This window comes from Manacus candei, unplaced genomic scaffold, assembly GCF_025592945.1.
Source record: "Manacus candei isolate 608988 ecotype Guabito, Panama unplaced genomic scaffold, ASM2559294v1 h1tg000020l, whole genome shotgun sequence".
Classification (NCBI taxonomy): Eukaryota; Metazoa; Chordata; class Aves; order Passeriformes; family Pipridae; genus Manacus; species Manacus candei.
Window position 1 is genome coordinate 652388 of NW_026138068.1, and position 18944 is coordinate 671331.

Genomic DNA, 18944 nt, shown 5'->3' on the forward strand with positions numbered 1-18944 from the left:
CTTTCTTACAAAACTGCAGGTAACTACAACTTCTCTTAAATCATTTTTGGTCGGCAGGTACTGTAAAATCTTTGTGTGCAATTATCATGTATTTACAGGGCCTCGTGTTAGTGATTTTCAATGATTATTACAATAATGTCACACACTCTCAACATAAGACATGGCTTAAGATAAATATATTAGTAAATAAATATTCTGAGAACATATTTCCATAAATGAAATGTGCTGCTATACATATACAGAATATATACAAGATGCTTTCTAGCTTTTAAAACATTTTTAAAAATGGTAATGAAGGAGAAAGAGCCCTTTGACCATATTACAAATCTTTACAGCAAATTTTATACAAAACAATTTTAAGTGCTATAATTTTAATTAAAAACATTTTAAATAGTGCCTCATGAGCCAAACACAATGACAACTGTTCATGTAAGTAGTAGAAAGGCATTTTGTTATAAAAACCATCTATCATGGCCAGGTAGCCTGTAAGTCTGCATGGACATACAGGTAGCAGGGATGTAAGTACATGTTGAATGTAAAACCCAACACAGAAACCAGGTGAAGGGTGTCTGTGGTAAGGCCTGCAGAGACTGTTGTACTGGCAGAGATTTCCACAGCATGTGAGTGAGACCAGTACACCCAGGAACACCATGAACCAGAATATTCAAATCTTTTCTAGAACCACATTTTACCTCAACGTGCCATGTAGTTACACAGTACAATGCAGCTTAGGTGGCCTCCTACAGTGCCTCACAAAACACCAAGCAGAATAACCAAGCTACTATACCATAGCTTCTACACAATGCATTTCTTTTTTAGTGGAGCAAGGAGAGGGTAAGACTTCAAAACAAAAAAAAAGCAAAAAAACCACAAACCTTTAGAGTTTATTCTCCCAACACATACCACTTACTTCCATCATTCAGAGAATGAATAAGTTTTTAATAAGCTTTATACACAGAAAATGTGTTTATTGAAATTTTTCTTTTAATCTTATACCCAGATATTGCCTTGTAATAATTCTCCGAACAGCTGGATTTTGGTGCTTGTTGATTAAAAAGATGTAACGTGAATTCCTTTAAATATAACTTTTTTCCTAACTTATTGGGTACAGAAAGCAAAAGTAAACAGACGATTGTATTATTTCTCAGATGTTTGCTTCTTTTAAAATATTTCATTTGGGACTATAGAGAATACAAGTTAACTTTGCTGGGTCTCACAACTAGCCCAGTGCTGTCAGGGACATTGCTTTGGCAGAATATGTAACATGAAGGTACATCTCTATTTCATGTCTTTTAAGTACCTCCAAAGTGTACTGAACTTAGGACAAATCTTTTCAGAAGACTGGCACTGTGGGCATTAAATATTTAGTTTCCCTTTAGAAGATTTCCTACTGTGAATACACCACAGGATGACACTGTGTCCTCAGGCACATGCAGCATGACAGGGAATTTAACCCATGCTATGGTAGCCTCTTACTCAGAAGCTGCTGTTTCCACAGGAAACAATTGCTATCAGAAGTGACGACATAAATTATCTCATGATAACAAACGTCCCCACTAGTACAAGAACAAGAACAAAAGTATGTGCCCAGGCTAATGGGGTACAGAGAGCATTCTGTACAGAAGACAAAAATGAAGCACAGTTGGCTGGGCCCAAGAAACCTTTCCAGCAGATCGGTCTATGGAAGCTACATCAACCACAGCAAAGAAGAAAACAATGATTAAACCAAGTTCCTCACTTTCCCATATGCACAGTGACAGGCACTGCTTCCCTTAGGCATGCTTGCAGCCTGTAAGGAAACAAGAAACCCTCTGACCTGTTTCCAAAGTGAGCCAGCAAAGCTGCAAGCACACTGCAAGCTCTGTTTTCACTGCACTTGCCAGCATTCCTCACAGCCATAACAGAGGCTACAAGTGCCTGAAAAACTTCCTATGGAAGGAAAGGTTCATTACCTACAAAGGTAATACCCTTTCTTAAGCCCTTTGTTCTAGCATCTGTTTGAGAGGTCCCCAGTAATTCTTCACCAGTCAGAAGATACAATGAGGTCCATGGTTTAAATACAGGAAGTGAGGATGAGAACACTCTGAGCTACCAGTTCCCTACCCCCACTCTGTTGAAACTAATCATCATGGCAGGAGACCCTTCTTAGCCAAACCATCAGAGCAGCATGAAAGGGGGAGGAGGGGAGAGGAGAAAGGAGACAGTCCAATGCTTCAACTCCCTCAAAATCGCTCACATAACTTGCTGGCTGCTAGGATTTGCTACTGGGATTAGTCAGTATCTGAACATCCATTCAGCAGCTGTATCCCTCTGGACTACTATATTTCAAGGTGCTATCTGGTTTCTAAGGCAGGTGTAGCCCTGAGCTTATCAAAGGCTGGACTCCTTTCAGTAGGAGATAACAGCATCTACACATAGCCTGGCTTATTTAACACACTGTGTTACCTCTCAGCAAGAGGTCACTTCTAAAAAGAAAATATAAATAACACTTTGTCATTAATATAGAAATGGCACTAGAGCTCAGAAATGCTCCACACCACGTCCCACACGGGCTTTGCACACAAATCGAGGCCTGAAGGCTTCAGGCAGGAGGGACAAAGGAGACAATCAAGCTGATGTGAACACAGAGGAAGTAGGGGAGGGACTTCTCCACATTACCACTTTTGTGTGTTTGTCAAAGCTTAAAAAAAAATTAAGTCCATGAGAATTTGGAGTTTCTGATAAGCTCCGCTTCTCCATCTGGGATCATCTGGACAGGTCTAGTCACTGATTTGGCTTCTCTCCAAGGGATGAGATCCAGCACCTGAAGGATAAAGAAGACTAAGGAACATTGCATCTAGAATATTACATACAGTTTTGGGACCCCCAGAACAAGAGACTGACTGACTGGAGTGAGTTCAGCAGAGAGTCAAGATGCTCAGAGGGCTCTCCCTGTGTGAAGAGGCTGAGGGATTTGGGCTGTTCAGCCTGCAGAAAAGGAGGCTTCAGGGGCACCCCTAGAAGCTCTGCAATACCTGCATGGAGGTTGTCACAACAATGGAACCACAGTCTTCACAGACATGCATTCTGGACAAGAGGTAAGGAGCTTAAGTTCAAGCATGAGATGTTCAGACTGGATATAAGGAAAATCTTTTCACCATGCTGGCAGTCAAGCAGAGGAACAAGAGCCCAGAAAGGGAGTGCACTCTGTGTCCCTGGGGGTTGTCAAAACCTGACTAGATAAACTAGGTCTAAACTAACAAACTGAGTAACTTGATCTGATTTCAGAGCTGGCTCTGCTTTGAGCAGGTCAGACTAGATGATGGCCTGAGGTCCCTTCCAGCCTAGGGTACCCTGTGATTCTATGAAAACCCTTAAAACAGCCCTGGCAAAGCAGGTAAGGAATATGCCCTTCCTTCTGTGAGTGACTATTTTTTCCCCTTGTTTTATATCCACAGCAGAGACTTTCCCATATATTCTTCTACAGCAATTCCAAGATTTTCGCTTTCTTTTTTTTAAACCTTCAGCTTGTCTGTCCTCTCTCAGCACTGTGGCCTTGCCTGCCTAAGCAACTCACCACAGCTGCTATGACTGGCACAGTGTCCCTGGCTGTGGGAATTCTAAGGGGGGCCTGGTACTGGCAGTCACTTTTTCTCCTCCCCACAAAGGATGAGAATGAAAGCTTTTATAGGGTTAGATAGTAAACTACTCTTCTATTCCTCTAGCTATGACCAAATGAGTACAGGCAACAAGAGAATAACACTTTGGGGCAAAGGGTTAGTCGATAACCTGCTCTTATGCAAAGGATGGAGTCACCTTTACGGCTGCAGGTACCTAAGTAGCTGACAGCATTTCATACACTAAGACAGAAAGGTAGCAAGTAATCAAAAAAAGCACACATATTACCTGTGACCTTTGTGGTTGTCATCAGCTTCTGGGAGTTCAGAGTGGGACTGGGAAAGAGCATTCCGGCTTCCTCCTCCTGAGAGTAGTTTTGCCGCAGGAATGACGTTGCCTCATAGCACACCTCCCTCTCGACCTGTACCTCTCCAGTACCTTGACAGTGCAGGTAAGTATCCAGCTCAGGTGTTCCATCCCAGGAACTACAGCTTCCTGTGTGGGTCCCTTGGTGCTCTGTCGGTAGAATCAGCTCACAGTCTCTGTCTTCAGGAATTATGGGAATGCGTTGACCCAGATCACATACACCCTTACAGCAGTTTGGCAAGGTGTCCTCAGGAAGCGTGTACTGCACATTCACTGCATAGTCTTCTGTATAGCAGCCACCACCTCCACTGCCACTGTTGCTACTACAGGCTACCTGCTTCTCTTCATAGAAGCAGCAGGGCAACCCCTCATATTTTACCCCATCTGTCCTATGTAAGTGGTCTGAGTTAATACTGTACAAGCCTGGGGTGTTCCCTGACTGTGGTTCAATTCCTTGGCCACATGTCCCCCACAGCGGAGAGCTAAGGAAGAGTGCACTACAGTCAGCTGTCCCATTGCTAGGCTCCAGGGCAGAGTGCTGGAATTCAAAGCAGCACGTGCATGCTTGCTCCGAAATCGACCCTGCTATCTCTGGATTCTTCCAGTTCCTTTTAACATCCAAGGCAGCACCAGGAGTGGCCTCAGGTCCTCCCTCTGAGGTAGTGCCATTTGGATCCCTGTGCTCTAGTGAGGAATTACTGCTATAGTTCATATCCATGCTGCAATTAGACAGTTGGTCCCCTGAGGAAGAAGCTGGCACAAGCCGGCAGTCAGCACCCACCATACTGTGACCATGAGCTGGAAGCTCGTCCTGGTGGGGGCCCTCCAAGAGAACAATTGCACCCCTGTTTGCACCACCGACCTCGCCCACTCGGCAAGGGCTCTTACTGCGGTAAACATATGGGTCATAGTCACTGCTCAGAGAGCTGCGGAAGGTGGAGCAGCTCCCATAAACCCCCTGGTTGCTGACCTCAGTGCAGTCAACCATGGAATCACTAGAGGAGCAGTGGCACTGACCAGAACTGCTGCTGCTGCTGTCGCTCCCAGGGCAGTCAGCCAAATATCCACTGCACACTGAGCGATGACCATGATAGCAGCTAAAGCTGGAGGTACTGCCGCTCTCCAAGCGAGATGAGGGCATTACATGTACCACGGGAGGGAAAAGCATGCTGCTACCAGGCTGAAAGGCACGGGAAGGACCCTTTGAGGAAATGCCAGCTGGAAGCTGTCCATCTTGCTCAGGGTAACTAAGGCCTTGGAAGTAGTAGTGCTGATACATGGTCTCATATCGGGAAAAGCACGCCGCTTTGGAAAAGTTGCGTCCACCAAACTTGGGTCTTCGGAAGTTGTGAGCTGGAGAGTAAGCCCTATGTTCCAGGCTACAGTGATGTGTGTTTAAAGCATGATCCAAATGAATAGGCTGGTAACTTTGAATGTAGGCTGGGGACGGGGCTTGGTAGAGGCTCTGTTCGCCGTGCCGCTCGACTGTGAGTACTGTGATGGGGTTTCCGTGAGGGTCCATGCTCGTCCGAGTGGGATAGGCTGTTATCTGGTTTGCTCTGTGCACTCGGCCTGGGTAATGGACAGGCAGAATCACCCTCTGCTGCCGGCTGCGTGCTGGGTTGACGGATTCTAGGCAGATTGGACCTGTGTTTCCTTTTTTCTGTTCTGAATGAGAGAAATAAGAATGGAGAAGTAGAACTAGCAGGGAATAAAAAGGAATACGCTTCATGCGAGAAAGCGGGATATTTTGTTCTGAGTGTTGTTACATTACGCACCAGTTTTTTACACAGAAGGAAAAAGAACAAAACAAAAAATTAAGTCAAGAGCATCTGCCTGGAAGCCTTTGAAACACTCAAATGTATTTGCTTAAAAAGGAAAACGAGTGAACTTATTTCAGATACTGTTCTCATATACACAAAACCTACTTACACAGTATTCCTGAACTGGCAGAGGCCGAGAGAGGCTAGAAGTCATCACTCAAGTTTTCACTTTACACATTATTTTATATAAATGTGTATTAACAGAAAACTTTCTTAAGACAGAGGAAATGAAAGGGGGAGAGGGCAAGTAAGGGAAACCACATTCCAAGCTACAGAAAAATAAAACCCCATACATTTGTCTTCTTTACAATTCTCAAGGGAAAATATATTCCTCTGCTCCACATGACCCTGAGCTCAGGGGCTGTGCAACGCTGCCCTCGGCTGGGCATCGCCCCCAGCCCACGGAAGGCCAGGGCTGGGGCTGCTCTGCATGGCCTGCAGCCCCTCCCACAGGGTTTAGGACTAACTGTATTTCTAGAGCTGCATTACAATAAAGGCTGAGAGCTCCACGGAGATTAACAAGCAGGCACAATTTCTGTTTCATCTGGTGAGCTGCTATGTCTGAAATGAAGGACACAGGAGCAGCCCCACTGCAGCACTTACCTATAATGTTATGGCGGCAGTGAGGGCAGGTGTGATGCTGCAGCAGCCAAGGATCCACACACTTCTTGTGAAACCGGTGAGTGCAAGGAATGACACGCAGTTCCTACAGGAACAGATGAAGGACCATGAGAAAGTACTTCTTCCTAACAAGTGAATTTTTCACAGCTTGTTTCTAGTTTTTTCAACCTAGCTGCAGAACAGATCAGTTCCTACTCTCAAAGTGGTAAGAGGGAAAAAATGCCATCAACAGAGCCAAGAGCATAACATCAAATGATCAGCTGTCTCTAAAAGAATAGTCTGCAGGGACACTAGAACTCCATGCAGATAAAGTACGTTTCTTTAGAACACCTTTTGCTGTGTGTCTGTATGACCCAACACCTTGAAGGAGCCCATTGTTTAAATTTTCCTTACTATATTAAATGAACTTTAAAAAAAAATAAATCAAGAGTAATGATGTACCTTGCTATTAGCAATGGAAAACACTCAAGGAAAAGCAAAACCAACACAGTGTATATGATACTTTTCCCCTTGCCCAGCACTCTTACCCTTCAGCTATTATCTTTTCACAGGATTTCCTGAGCCTGACTTCTTTATGATTTGTTCTTCAGAAATGCAACCTGATGGAGGTAGCGACTTGCAGAATGAGATCCCTCACCTCTCACTTTGTAACATGGGTACTTTGGAGCTGCAGAATGCAGCTGAGGCTGACTTGGCTGCTCAGTGTGATCAGACTGGCAAGTGGCACCACTTCAGTACACAATGTACCCAACAGCCAGCCACGTACCACAGTGCTAAAACCAGCTACATCCTCAGCCCATGTTGAAGAAGCCATTTATCCTTTACCTCCCCATCAATGTACTTCTCCAAGCAGATGGCACAGTCAGAGGTGGAGCTGCTACTGAGTGTGTCCAGTGCTCCACAGTTACTTTCCCGGTGTCCCTTACTTTTGGACTTAAACTTCCTGGTCTCCATTTTCTCCAGTGCTTGCACTGCAAGCCTGTTCATAGAATTCTGCATCAGAAGAAAGAAAACAAAAAAAAGGCAATGCTGCTGTGTATGGGACTAGAGTGTAGAAGCAGAGAAACACCACCATAATGTATCCTACAAATCAAGTCAGACCCAATGATGTATAATTTCATAAATCAAACACAGGGAAGGTTAATTAGAATTTATATCAGAAGCTTCATGAAAAGAATGTATGCCCCATGCAATAGTGAGAATTAAAACAGTGTGAAGGAGCTGAGAAATGGGATACACTGGAACTGCTCAATTGATAGCAGCAACTATTCCAGCCAACATATAACACTTGGCCAGGAACTTGTTTTGAATTGTCAATATTGACTGCAATGCCCCAGTATGCTGTTACTGTCATATTACCAGGAGCAATACTTGAGAAAGGGATTAAAATGAAATGTTAGCTGTATCATTTCCTCCTCCCCCCAAATTTAATCAATAGTACAAGTTTAGGAAGGCAGTGTGTTGTTTTCATTTTACTGTAGAATTTATCATGCCCCTTTTTAACACTGTTTTTTAACACTGGTGATGGTCCATAACATCTTTGGATTCCTACTCAACATGCCCAAAGAAGAGTCCTGAGAATCCAGAATGCTTTGCATTCCTTTTACATGTGTATCTACCAGAGAGTTTACAACTAGAGACTTCAAAGTCCATTAGCTTCTATTTGCTTTCCCTTTCATATTTGACAGGACAAACTCCAAGTACATCACCTGGAATTTCTCCTAACCAAACTTTTTACCTTGAAAACCTCTCCCATCAAGAATCAATAGATCCTATTCAAAAGAGTTGCAATTTATTTTCAGTCCCGATATCCTCTGCAAAATACAGCAACAAGAGTTGGAACTTTAGAAGTACACCAGTGCTACTGATAATCTTTGAATAACCAGAAATGTTCTTCTTTTCCAATGGCTAAATGGACTGCTTCTGTACTATTCTGATTTCAGGATTTAACTGAATGAACATCATGGATCAATGTAAATCTCCTTTAAAGACATTCCCAAGTCCTTCCAAAGGCCTACACACATGGCTAAAACCCCTTCCACAAAGATGGCTATTGCAGGTCAGTGCCTGGCATTTCCAAAAGTTGCAAGGAAGTTCTAGGACAAAGTAAGAGAAGTTAATTTTCAGCATTCAGTGAATATCCCATCACTGCTCTTACCTGACTGCGTCGCTGTTTCAGTTTGATCTTGACAAGGAGAATGAGGCAAACAAGAGACACAACCACAAAGAAGGCCAGGAAAATTCCCATATCAAAGTACTCAGTGGGTTGCTTAAAAATTAAAACAAAAATATTATTTTTCCTTCCTTTAGATCATATTCAAATCTATTGTTTCTCTCTCTTCTTTTAACTTCTTAGTGGTCATTGTCAAGTGTACACAGTCACAATGGCAGTACACACTGTTCTGTTCATCAGCTGGGATTCTATGAGACAAAACCTGGGTTTCATATGCCACCACAAGGGAATGGAATACACAGAATGCCAATCATGAGATGTCAGATTTACAGTCTCTGAACAGCAAAACCCAGGTTTTTTTCACTGAGTGAATCATACCAACACAAATTTTTATGATTTACTGGGTTGCCTGTGCACATTAAGTGACTGAAAATCAACATTCGGATTTTCAGCAACCGGCCCACTTGTCAAATACATTCCTTAACAGAAGGATTCCATAAAAAACCCACACAACCAAAGTGGTAACTGGGACATGGATGACCTCTAGCTTTGTTCTTCTGTAAACTACATGTAGAGAGTGTTAGGAAAAAAAACCTCTAGAAAAACTGTTTTATATTACAATTACAAATACCAGATACCAAATAATAATTCCATGTTTAAAATACCACACAGAATTGTTAGTTAACACAGGGCAGACCACCTTACAAAACTGAGCCACCAGGAGTGTGCAACAATAAAGTTACTTCATCAAGAAAAAGAAAACTTATATTATGTAAATTTTTTAGCCATTTATATACTCAAAAGAATCCTTATGAGACAGAGCAGAAGCCACACTGTGGATTCTATACTTACATCAAGTGTAGCTGCTTGTCCACAGTGCAGTTGCTCGGTTTATGTAGGTCAACAGAATTTCACATATAGTAATGCCCATGGAGAGCATCAAAACATGCTCACCCTCTGTGCAGTGAGCAAGCACTGCCTGCAGCAACAACAGCCCTGTAACACCCAGAGAAAGGCTCTGAAAGTCTCACCCGTGGGGGGCGATGCTGAATCCTGGCTCGTGCCACTTTCTGCTTGTTAACGATGTTCATCAGCTTGACAGCATCAGCACCCTTCACATACACCACTGGTCTCTTCAGAGGGTCCTCTGAGCCCTGGTTGAGCTACAACAAAACAAAACAAAAAAATCTGCTCAAAAGGCATGTTTCAGGAAAAGCACCTTTCTTCTGGGCAATGGAGAGAAGAATAAAGGAATACGAATGTGGAATTGATTCAAGCATCAGTCATTCTCTTCTAGCATAGACTTTGGGTTAAGTGTTCCACAGAGTTAAATCTGAATTAAACTTTTGATTTATGATGCCTTTTTTTTTTTTACTGACCAAAACTAAGATTAAGGATAAGCAAATGCTCTTCTGAACAGCAGCTTTAATTTAATTATGTACCAATGCATATATCGTTACTGTAATCAGTTACACCTCACAAGGAAGAAGTATAAAAATCCACACATTCCAAGAATATTGTCCTTGCTACATTTTATCAATCTTTTTATTTCAACTTTGTAGTTACATTATTCACATACAAATTTCTTCAGCTTTTAAGTCAATAATTTCTGCTGTTTAACTCAACAAAGTCATTCAATTCAATACTGACTGCCAGCTGGGAGACCTCAAAGACTAAAGCATATGAGCAGACCACTTAATTCACCTTGAAACTTCTCTCCAGGTCCAGCTAAGTCCTGTTAGAAAGGCCAAATCCCAGAATCAGAAAAGGGGGAAGGCACGTCATGAACCCAACCTCCTGGTGAAGGCAGGGTCAACTATGACATCAAACCAGGCTGCTCAGGGCTTTATCCAGTCAGATGCTGGAACCCTTCATGTGTGGAGAACGCATAACTTCTCTGGCCAACAAATCCAGAACAACAACCTGCTAAATTATACACCAGAGAGGGTAATAACTAGACAAAAGAATTAGTTCTGTTGCAAAATGGCACCAACGTGATAAATTCATACAGTTTATTGTGATTCTCAAGAAAAATCCTTGTAGAGAGGTTGGTTGATACAAAACTAGCAATGCACTGTCAAGCAGACAGAAATGGTACAGGGAAAAGGAATGAGATGACAGGAATGTGAGCAAACAGATCACGAGCAGTTTATGGATGAGATGACACATCTCCATTGCTGTTATCTACCTCTTACTTCTGGCTAAACCGTGTAGAAATTATCAAATGACTGGTCCATCATCCTGATTACAGGATGACGACTCTCCTTAAGCTGACCAGGTGATTGTGACAGATTTCATGGAGACTTTTTAGTATCCAGGAATCCCATGTGTTTACAAGGCTTGCTGGCCTAAGGCCAAATCCAGTCACTGTCCTTACATTCCTAGACATGTATTCTCTCTCAAGATTTCTTGTCTAAGAAAGAAGTCATCTGATTCCTCAGTAATTTTTGCACACTGTTAGACTCTTGCTAAACATGATGCTCTGGATGTTGTTACTCCTCTTCGAATATTCAAAAGTAAAACTAAGAAATAAATCAGACTTCACAGACTATTTCTCAAAATAAATGTTTAATTCTTAATCTACAGCAGAAGATACTCAGATCAATGGGAATAAACTCCCACAAAATCTGTAGGCAAAGTCCTTTCATTTGGTAGTAATTCTGCTACTAAATTATCTGAGAACAATTCTTCTGGTCAGGACGGCCTCCTATTTCTGTTCATGGACTGGCAGGAAGGACTGTCTTTCATAATACTCCACTCCTCCCTTTCAAAGCACTCTCCCTCATTTGTTGTAGTGCTTGGTAGCAAGCATACCTGGGAAAACTTCCTAAAAAGCTCCCCTAAGTGTCTTAGCATACTTCCATTTGAACCAAAGATACTCCTGATTAACTCTTGTTGGTTTTTCCTCCATTGTGATCCATCTATCATTGTTTTCCACAACTAAATTGCGAGTGCCAAAATGGTACTTATTTTAAAGACAAATTAATTAGTACCCCTGATGTCAAGGGTTCTGAAGACTTTGGATGAGAATCAAAATTCATGGGAAAAAAAGTGTCCAGAGCAGCATGAGAACAGTCACCCAAGTAACTCTTAGAGTATGAAAGTTAAGTCTAGACGTTCCTCTCCTGTTTGTGAGTGTTTGCACAGGCTACTGCTCTGCTGTCTAACAGAGCCTACTTTGTCAGCTACTGCTCTAAGCCACTAACCTCCTTCCATTTTATTGGTACCTAAAATATTCAAACATCCAATAGACTACTAGACCCAGCTATTGGGACCAGTTGCACCCAGTTTATTATTGAGAATCAAGGAAGGACAGTTGTTGGTAGAGGGAAAGAGCAAGAGATTCACAACTCAGAACTCAAGTTCAGAGCAGTGTGGCTGAAAGTATCCAGAAGCTGTAATTCAGAGGAAAAAAATTGAAAGAGACAGACCATATCTTTATGAAGATATTTTCCTGTGTAGAAAAGGGGGAAAAATATCCCTAAGAATGTTTTCAAGATCAAGTCTTGATGCACATGCAGAGCACAGTTCTCAAAGCATTCCTTGAACAGAGTCTTCTGCATTCTTCTGTCCAAGAGATGCTCATTTCAGAATTAAAGACAGTTTTTTTAATGTAAACACTGATGGTCTCTTTTTCCCCCATGAAATTCAGGCTGCATTTAAAAACCTTCAGCTTCACTTGTTTCTGCTGTAGCAGAAACAGCGGTTTTGTTTCAAGACAAAACAAAACTAAACCAAATGCAGACTATTTTTGTGCTTACGTTTCTTCACTCAAATAACTCAGCACTGGCTGGATCTTGAAACATTTCACAGAGCCATTACCTCACCCACTTCAAATGAAAAGATGGAAGTTATACCAAGACTCAGAAAAAGAAGAAAAACCCTGCTTGTCCACAAAATACATAGGCAGAAATCATCAGCTGTGAACAAGAAGAAAATGATTGTAAGTTTTGAAAGAAACTTGTTTAGAAGCAGGTTTGAAACTCATTTTGCAATCTCAAAAATAGCAGCTATTCAACAATACCATCACAGGTTGGATGGGGCCAAACATCCTGTGTTTTGTACACGGAGCTGGGCAAAGAAAACCTCCTTGATTAGATAATGGGTCACAAAAAATTTGCCTCCATCCTCCTTCAAAACCTTAATCACAGACCTGGATTCCGCATTCCAGCAAAAGTTAGAAGAAAAATCTAACTCCCCAAACTTTTCCCTTTCTACCAGATTTACACCACCTATGTTGCTTTCTGCCTGACAGAAGAATAGCAGGAAAACCACAGCATCATGTTACCCAGGGTCAGTAGCTGCATGTCTCTAGGCAGGTGTGCTCTGATTCTCATACACTCTCAAGTCTTGCCTCAGTAACCCTAAAAGAACCCAAGAGAGGCTGCAAAATAACTAGGCTCCCTTCTTCATACCTGATCAATGGCATCTGGGTTTTCAGAAACATCAAAGATGACCGCTGTGGCTCCTCGCTGTACTGCTCGTTTTGCCTGCAATAAGAAAGACAGCATCCTCAGTCCCACCCCAAAAGATGACTTCTTACCTCAAAAATGACTCTCTCTCCTCATGTCCAGATAGCAAACAACATTTTGTGTTTCTGTGTAGTTAAAACAAATGACAAAATAATTACAAACACAGGAGCTCCTGAATCAGCATAGAATGTACCTAAACTTCGCTAAAGCTTCTACAATCTCTCTGCTCCTTCCTTTTCAAACTCCTCTTTCAACAACTTTTTAAAGAAATTCAAATGTGATTTAGACCCTCTAAAGACTTCAAACATAAGAATTTTATAAAATTAAATTACTTTCTTTTTTCTCCATGTTACTTGGAAGTGCCATCAAAAACAATCTTCCCTGTGACTTGAGTGGAGACAAGCTCACTAGTGTAGAAAATAAAGGTTGGTCAGGTTCTTTATATTTTTTCAGTGTCATTCTCATAGTTATGATAAACTGGCATATCACAATCCTTGCAAAAAGTGCCTCAGAGAATATGCTTTTTCTGACCATCAGAGGTCAGAACTGTTGCACACACTTCTTACGCTGATAAGATCAGACCTATGTAAGTGCACGGCTTTTCATCAAATACACAGGCCAAAACTGGAGTTACCAACAGCACAGAGGAGGTATCAGAACACATTAAAATCTTCTGGAATAGAGAAAACAGTATTTTAACCACCAAGGCTAAGACAGGGGTTTTTAACCAGTTTCTGCCACTGTGCCTCTCTAAGTCCTGTTTCAATGTTGCTCAGTGGCTCCACAGAGCAAACGTTCCCAGTAACTTTTCAAGCTTTTACTGCCTTTATGGATGCAGAATGCAAGAAACTATTTCTCCAAGCAATGACAACTATCACCATCACTACTAAAGCAGGCAGCACTGGCCCTTTGTGGAGACTAGCAGAACCTGAACTTAACACTGAGATATAAAAGAAACATATGTAAGCGATAAATCATGAAATATCACCCAGCATTTTCCAGGAAGAATGTTGGCCAGTACAGAAATGTTAGTTTGAACACCTACAGGTCTCTTTCTTTGTTCTATTCTCCTATTTTGTTTTCATTTGAAATGAACGAAGCCCATTAGCACACAGGAGAAACCAGCACCCAAATGGGAGTATTTTCTCAGCCCACCAGGTATTTGTCCCCTTTGAAGTCAGCACACCTGGTTAATCACTAAGAGCTGCTGGGGAGGAAGAGTTAAAAGGAATTTACCCCGCATTCTCTGTTGCAGTGGCCCTGAGGTGAGGGCTCATCCAGGTTTCCCTAGAAGGCACCCCTTACAGACACACAGTGCCTGTAGAACTGCTCAGGCCATTTAACTGTTTTTTCAGGATGGTCAGTCAACAAGTAAGGCCCCTTGATTTCTGAAAACCATTTTTAAAGAGGGATTTTACAGATTGGCGTCGATAAAAACTCCTTATATTTCTGAAGGCGCTGAATGAGCAAGTACACAGCGCAGCAAGTGTCCGCCATGGGGCGTTAAGGGATGAGAAGTAGGGGTCCAGCTCAAAAACCGTGCTGGAGAACCAGGGGTGCGCTCGTTTCACTCCGCAACTCGCAGCCCGAGCCCCGGGCGGCTCCGGCCGCTCTCCCCCCTCACAGCTCCCGCTCCTCCCCGCGGGGCGCCCTGAGCCCCGGGCCCGCCCCGCGCACGGCGCCCCCTGGTGGCCGCAGGTCCCTCCCGCGGGCACCCGCCCTGCCCCGGAAGTGCCGCCTGTCCCGCGCGGGCGGGGGCTCTGGGCGGCCATGGGGAGGAGGGGGAGACGGGGAGGGTTTTTTCCCTGCCGGGGTTTAGATGCCGTTCCCAAAGAACAGACGGTGCATTCGCTGCTGGGAAACACCCCGGGCTCTGCCGCTGGCACTGGGGAGCCCGGCCCTGTGCCAGCCTAAAGAGCCTTGTTCGCACGCGGGTCCCGAGGCGCCCCCGCCCGCGGGGTGGTGCGCGCCCGCCGCGGCTCCGGCCCGGCCGGGTTCGCTGGCCACAGATCAGAGCGGCCGCCCCGCCTGCAGCTCGGCCCCACAGCCGGGGCAGGCTGGACACAAGCGAACGAGTGCGCGGGCACCGGTGCGCGCCTGGCGCTCGCCTCCCTCCCTCCGGCCCGAGGGGGCGGCCGCAGGGGCACCTTGGAAAGCCCGGCTGCCGCTGCCCCCCTCCTTCCTCACCCCCCTCCAGAATACTGGAGGTTAATTAAAGCCAAAACGTCTTCGAAGATACCCTGTCCACTACTCAGTAATCAGGACAGCTCAAGATAGCACTGTTAAGTCCCATTTAAAATAACGCCGGTCTGTAATAGGCACTTGGCTTTTTCATTTTGGGCTATCCAGCATGTATAGATCCCAAATCATTCCTCTAAGCAAACTGACCAAACCTGGATGAAAAATAAATACACATGTTGGATGAGGGGGAAGAAAAAGTACACTGCTACCTCCTTTACCTTTACAATACCTGTGGCAAGCAAACAGGCATTTCCACAATTGAATTCCCATGCAATTGACAGCAGGAAAGATATCAGGCATACCCCTTTTTGTGATTGTCTTCTGTAGCTTAAAATAAATTACTATCACTACATATTAGTATTTTTCTTTTTTTGTAAAGAGTAATAGAAAACAACAAAAAGAATTGGTAACCGCACTTTTCATAATTCAAGTGATCACTTTTTGTTCATAGTGACAACCTCGCAGTCTGTCTTTGCATTTAGAATCTACAGTTTATGTTACTACAAAGCAATGGACGGACCCTGTTTGCTGTGCATGGCTGCCACTTCATGCAACCTTTATTTTTCCCAAAAAGTGCTCCTACATCCCAATTGGAGCTCCAGAGATGTCATTCACATTCTGTGAAGACCAGCAGCTAACTGCCCATCATGTAGATACTGGGCTCTGTTGTGCAAAAACACTGACATGAGAGTACTGGGCATGCTTTGGTCCTTGAAATTTAAACAATCTTCAGCAAGCCCTCTATTGGCAATTCAAAAATACTTTTATTCTTGAATACAAACATAATAAAACATAAAATATAGGATAGATATAAGTAGGTCTTTGTAGGATAAAGTCACCTGGCATCTTTTTTAGAGAATCGCTCCACTGTTTAGTACAAGACCTTTAAGGTCAACAAGTCCAACCATCAACCCAACACTGCCAAGCCCATCACCATGTCCTGAGTGCCCCATCTACACATCTTTTAAATCCCTCCAGGGATGGTGACTCCACCACTGCCCTGGGTAGCCTGTTTCAATACCTGACCACCCCTTCCATGAAAAAATTTTCCCTAATATCCCATCTAAACCTTCCCTGGCACAACTTCAGGCCATTTCTCCTTGTCCTGCCCCTTGTTCCCAGGGGAGCTGAGCCCAAGCCTTACTTGGCCCACCCTCTTGTAAGGGAGTTGTAGGGTTTTTCTTTGTAAATAGCATTAAAAAGTTATCCACCATTTGCTAGACTTCAGTCAAACACCTAGTTTTGGCCATCTTCTCTTAGTAGAATGGTGGATGTAGGTGCCTCTAAAGCAAAGGGAAACAAAACCCACCCTTGAATTTGCCCTTTCTCAATTCCTTTAACATCACCAGCCTAGGACTTTATCAAAAGCTCCTTATTGAAGAATATATATGGCTACTTTATACTCAAAAGAAAAACATAAACAGAAGGATATGATGTGTTTATTACACATTTTAAAAGGACTCTAATTGAAAATACATAATAATGGCCTCATCTGTGTTTCTGTGGCATTTTAATTTGCCCAGAGATTGTCACAGCTCATGGAGAAGGCTAATGAAAAGTTATTTTAGAGTGTATTTTAGAGACCTACTTATTATGAACTTACTGTTGATAACCATTACCACTACAATGCCCATTAAATACTGTCTCAGTTTAAAATCTGGCAGAATTTACTTGGTCTTGTAATCTAGAAAGGATAAGAGGAAACGCATGTGACAGAAGTGCAAGGAAAGTTGCACTTTGCATATCTCCAGGTTTGAGGAAATTTAAGTCGTTGCCTCAAAGAACATCAGAAAGATTTTAAGAGCTCTGCACTCCCTTCCTGTGCCAGGCAAACGCAATAAGGAAGTAACAACTTCCTTGATGAGGCAAACTTTCAACCCTAGGGACCAGATAACTATTAAACAGGTGCACTGCTTCCTCTCATTCATTCAAAGCAGGTAGGACAGCAACAATCAAACCAGTAAGAAGTTCAGCCACTTCCTGACATCTTGAAGGACCTTGCATGCTTGCAGATAAGAACATGGCAAGCATCTCCTCCTCTGCTTTTTAGTATGGCCTTATTCCAATTAATATGCCAGTTAAGAAAATCATAAAGATGGGGAAAGGGAGATCAGGCATTGGTTTAAGGGGTAAACAGTACAAATGCCAGTAAACTGCTTTTAGCAAACTCTTCCATCAGGTGCCAGCATTATTAGCTGGTCTTCCAAAAAGGGAAGCCGAAAAGGATACAGTATACAGAAGATAGTCCTATGGATCCTGAAAGCAAAACACTACTTTCAGTCAGAACCGAGGGAAACAGCACAGCTCCAAGAGGCATAACCATGGCTTTTTCCTCTTCTCTTTCCTTTTTTCAATACATCTAATGTTTTGGGGGCAGGGGGCCAGAAAATATGGTTACTCTAACTCTGAACAGAGATTGATGAACAGAATAGTCAATAAAATCAGTTTGTACATCCTTCTTTAGCTGAGAACTGAGCCAGCCTGAATTTACTCTGTCCATTTTTGAGGTTTTTCCCCCCCTCAATTTCTTTATGAACTAAAAAAACATTGAACTTGAAGCATGTTTCCTGTTTAATCCCATCAGATCCAATATTCTACGTCGGATCCCTCCACATTGTGGAGTCAGTGGTCATTAATCTGCCAAAAGAGTGGGATTATGCAAGCAGTGTGAAGTGGAACCTTTCTTATAGCTGTCTTTTGGTCCTTTGAAATAAGAGTCAGCCTCTCACATAGTGTACTGGTAACATATAAGCAACACTCAGTAGCTTGCAACTTGCACACTCTGTGACTCCAAAGAACAAGATTTTCAATGAAAAGGTGCAGTGTCTTGCTTTATGGCTCTGGAAAAGCAGTTCAAGAATTTCAACAGGGAAATTGCTGCCAGGGAATACAGCTGAAGGGATGAGGTTTCCATCTGCAATATTTCACCAAAACAAGAGATGAATATAGCCGTGGTCATGCTCTCCTCTTGAGCAGACTCAAAAGTAACAAAATCTGTTCCAATAATTTTTAGCACTCACAAACTAACTGATTTGCACCTGTTTTCTCCATATCAAGATCAAGTGAGACCACAAAGATGTAGACAATATTACCAGAGGTATGATACAGAAAATGCAATACTAGGTTCTAGAATATTGGCTTTTCTGGTTGCTGTAGTTGCATGGTTAGTCTATGACACTTCTGCAGACTTGTCTTCATTGGATTTTTTATATGAGAGAACAACTTCAGTGCTGAAATAAGCATTAGGAGCCAACATTACCAGGGTTTAACTTCTGCAGAGCCTCTTGAGTTTAAAGAAGTCCTCGGTTAAGTATGGACAAAACCCAGGAACTTCTAATCATGAGAAAGAGACCACTGATTCCTACATAAAATGCACGATGAATCTGCAGGTCAGGACAAGCAGATGTTGCCACCACAAGTATTGGCTGCTAAAACATCAACTACAATGAGTATTACTAGTCAAATCTAGAAAATATCTCCCAAAGTAAGCAAGACTGTGTGTTTCCTATTGACATTTGACTATCCATAATATATTTGGGTTTTTAGCAGCAGTTACTGTTGGGGAAAAAGAAAATATAATGTTATCTCATTAAAAGCATAGCACCCATTTCTAGAGCAGGCCCACAACTGTACTTGCAAAGGCTTGGCACA

General features: G+C 42.8%; 1 protein-coding gene across 4 annotated transcripts in view; it reads right to left on the reverse strand.

The window, feature by feature from the left end:
* Nucleotides 1-629: 629 nt before the first annotated feature.
* The window catches only part of ZNRF3 (zinc and ring finger 3), a 74524-nt gene continuing 56209 nt past the window's right edge, over nt 630-18944 (reverse strand). Inside the window, exons 1-8 of one of the 4 annotated variants that reach the window (XM_051785835.1) lie at nt 14289-14809; nt 12996-13070; nt 9612-9743; nt 8566-8676; nt 7233-7400; nt 6390-6492; nt 3886-5631; nt 630-2803 (exon numbers count right to left, since the gene is read on the reverse strand). In XM_051785835.1, the coding sequence (XP_051641795.1) occupies nt 2760-2803; nt 3886-5631; nt 6390-6492; nt 7233-7400; nt 8566-8676; nt 9612-9671 (2232 nt within the window). In that variant the 5' untranslated portion in view covers nt 9672-9743; nt 12996-13070; nt 14289-14809 and the 3' untranslated portion in view covers nt 630-2759. Of the gene's footprint in view, nt 2804-3885; nt 5632-6389; nt 6493-7232; nt 7401-8565; nt 8677-9611; nt 9744-12995; nt 13071-13123; nt 13178-14288; nt 14810-18944 lie in introns of those variants that run through there. The other 3 variants (XM_051785833.1, XM_051785836.1, XM_051785834.1) reach the window with 3 other exon arrangements.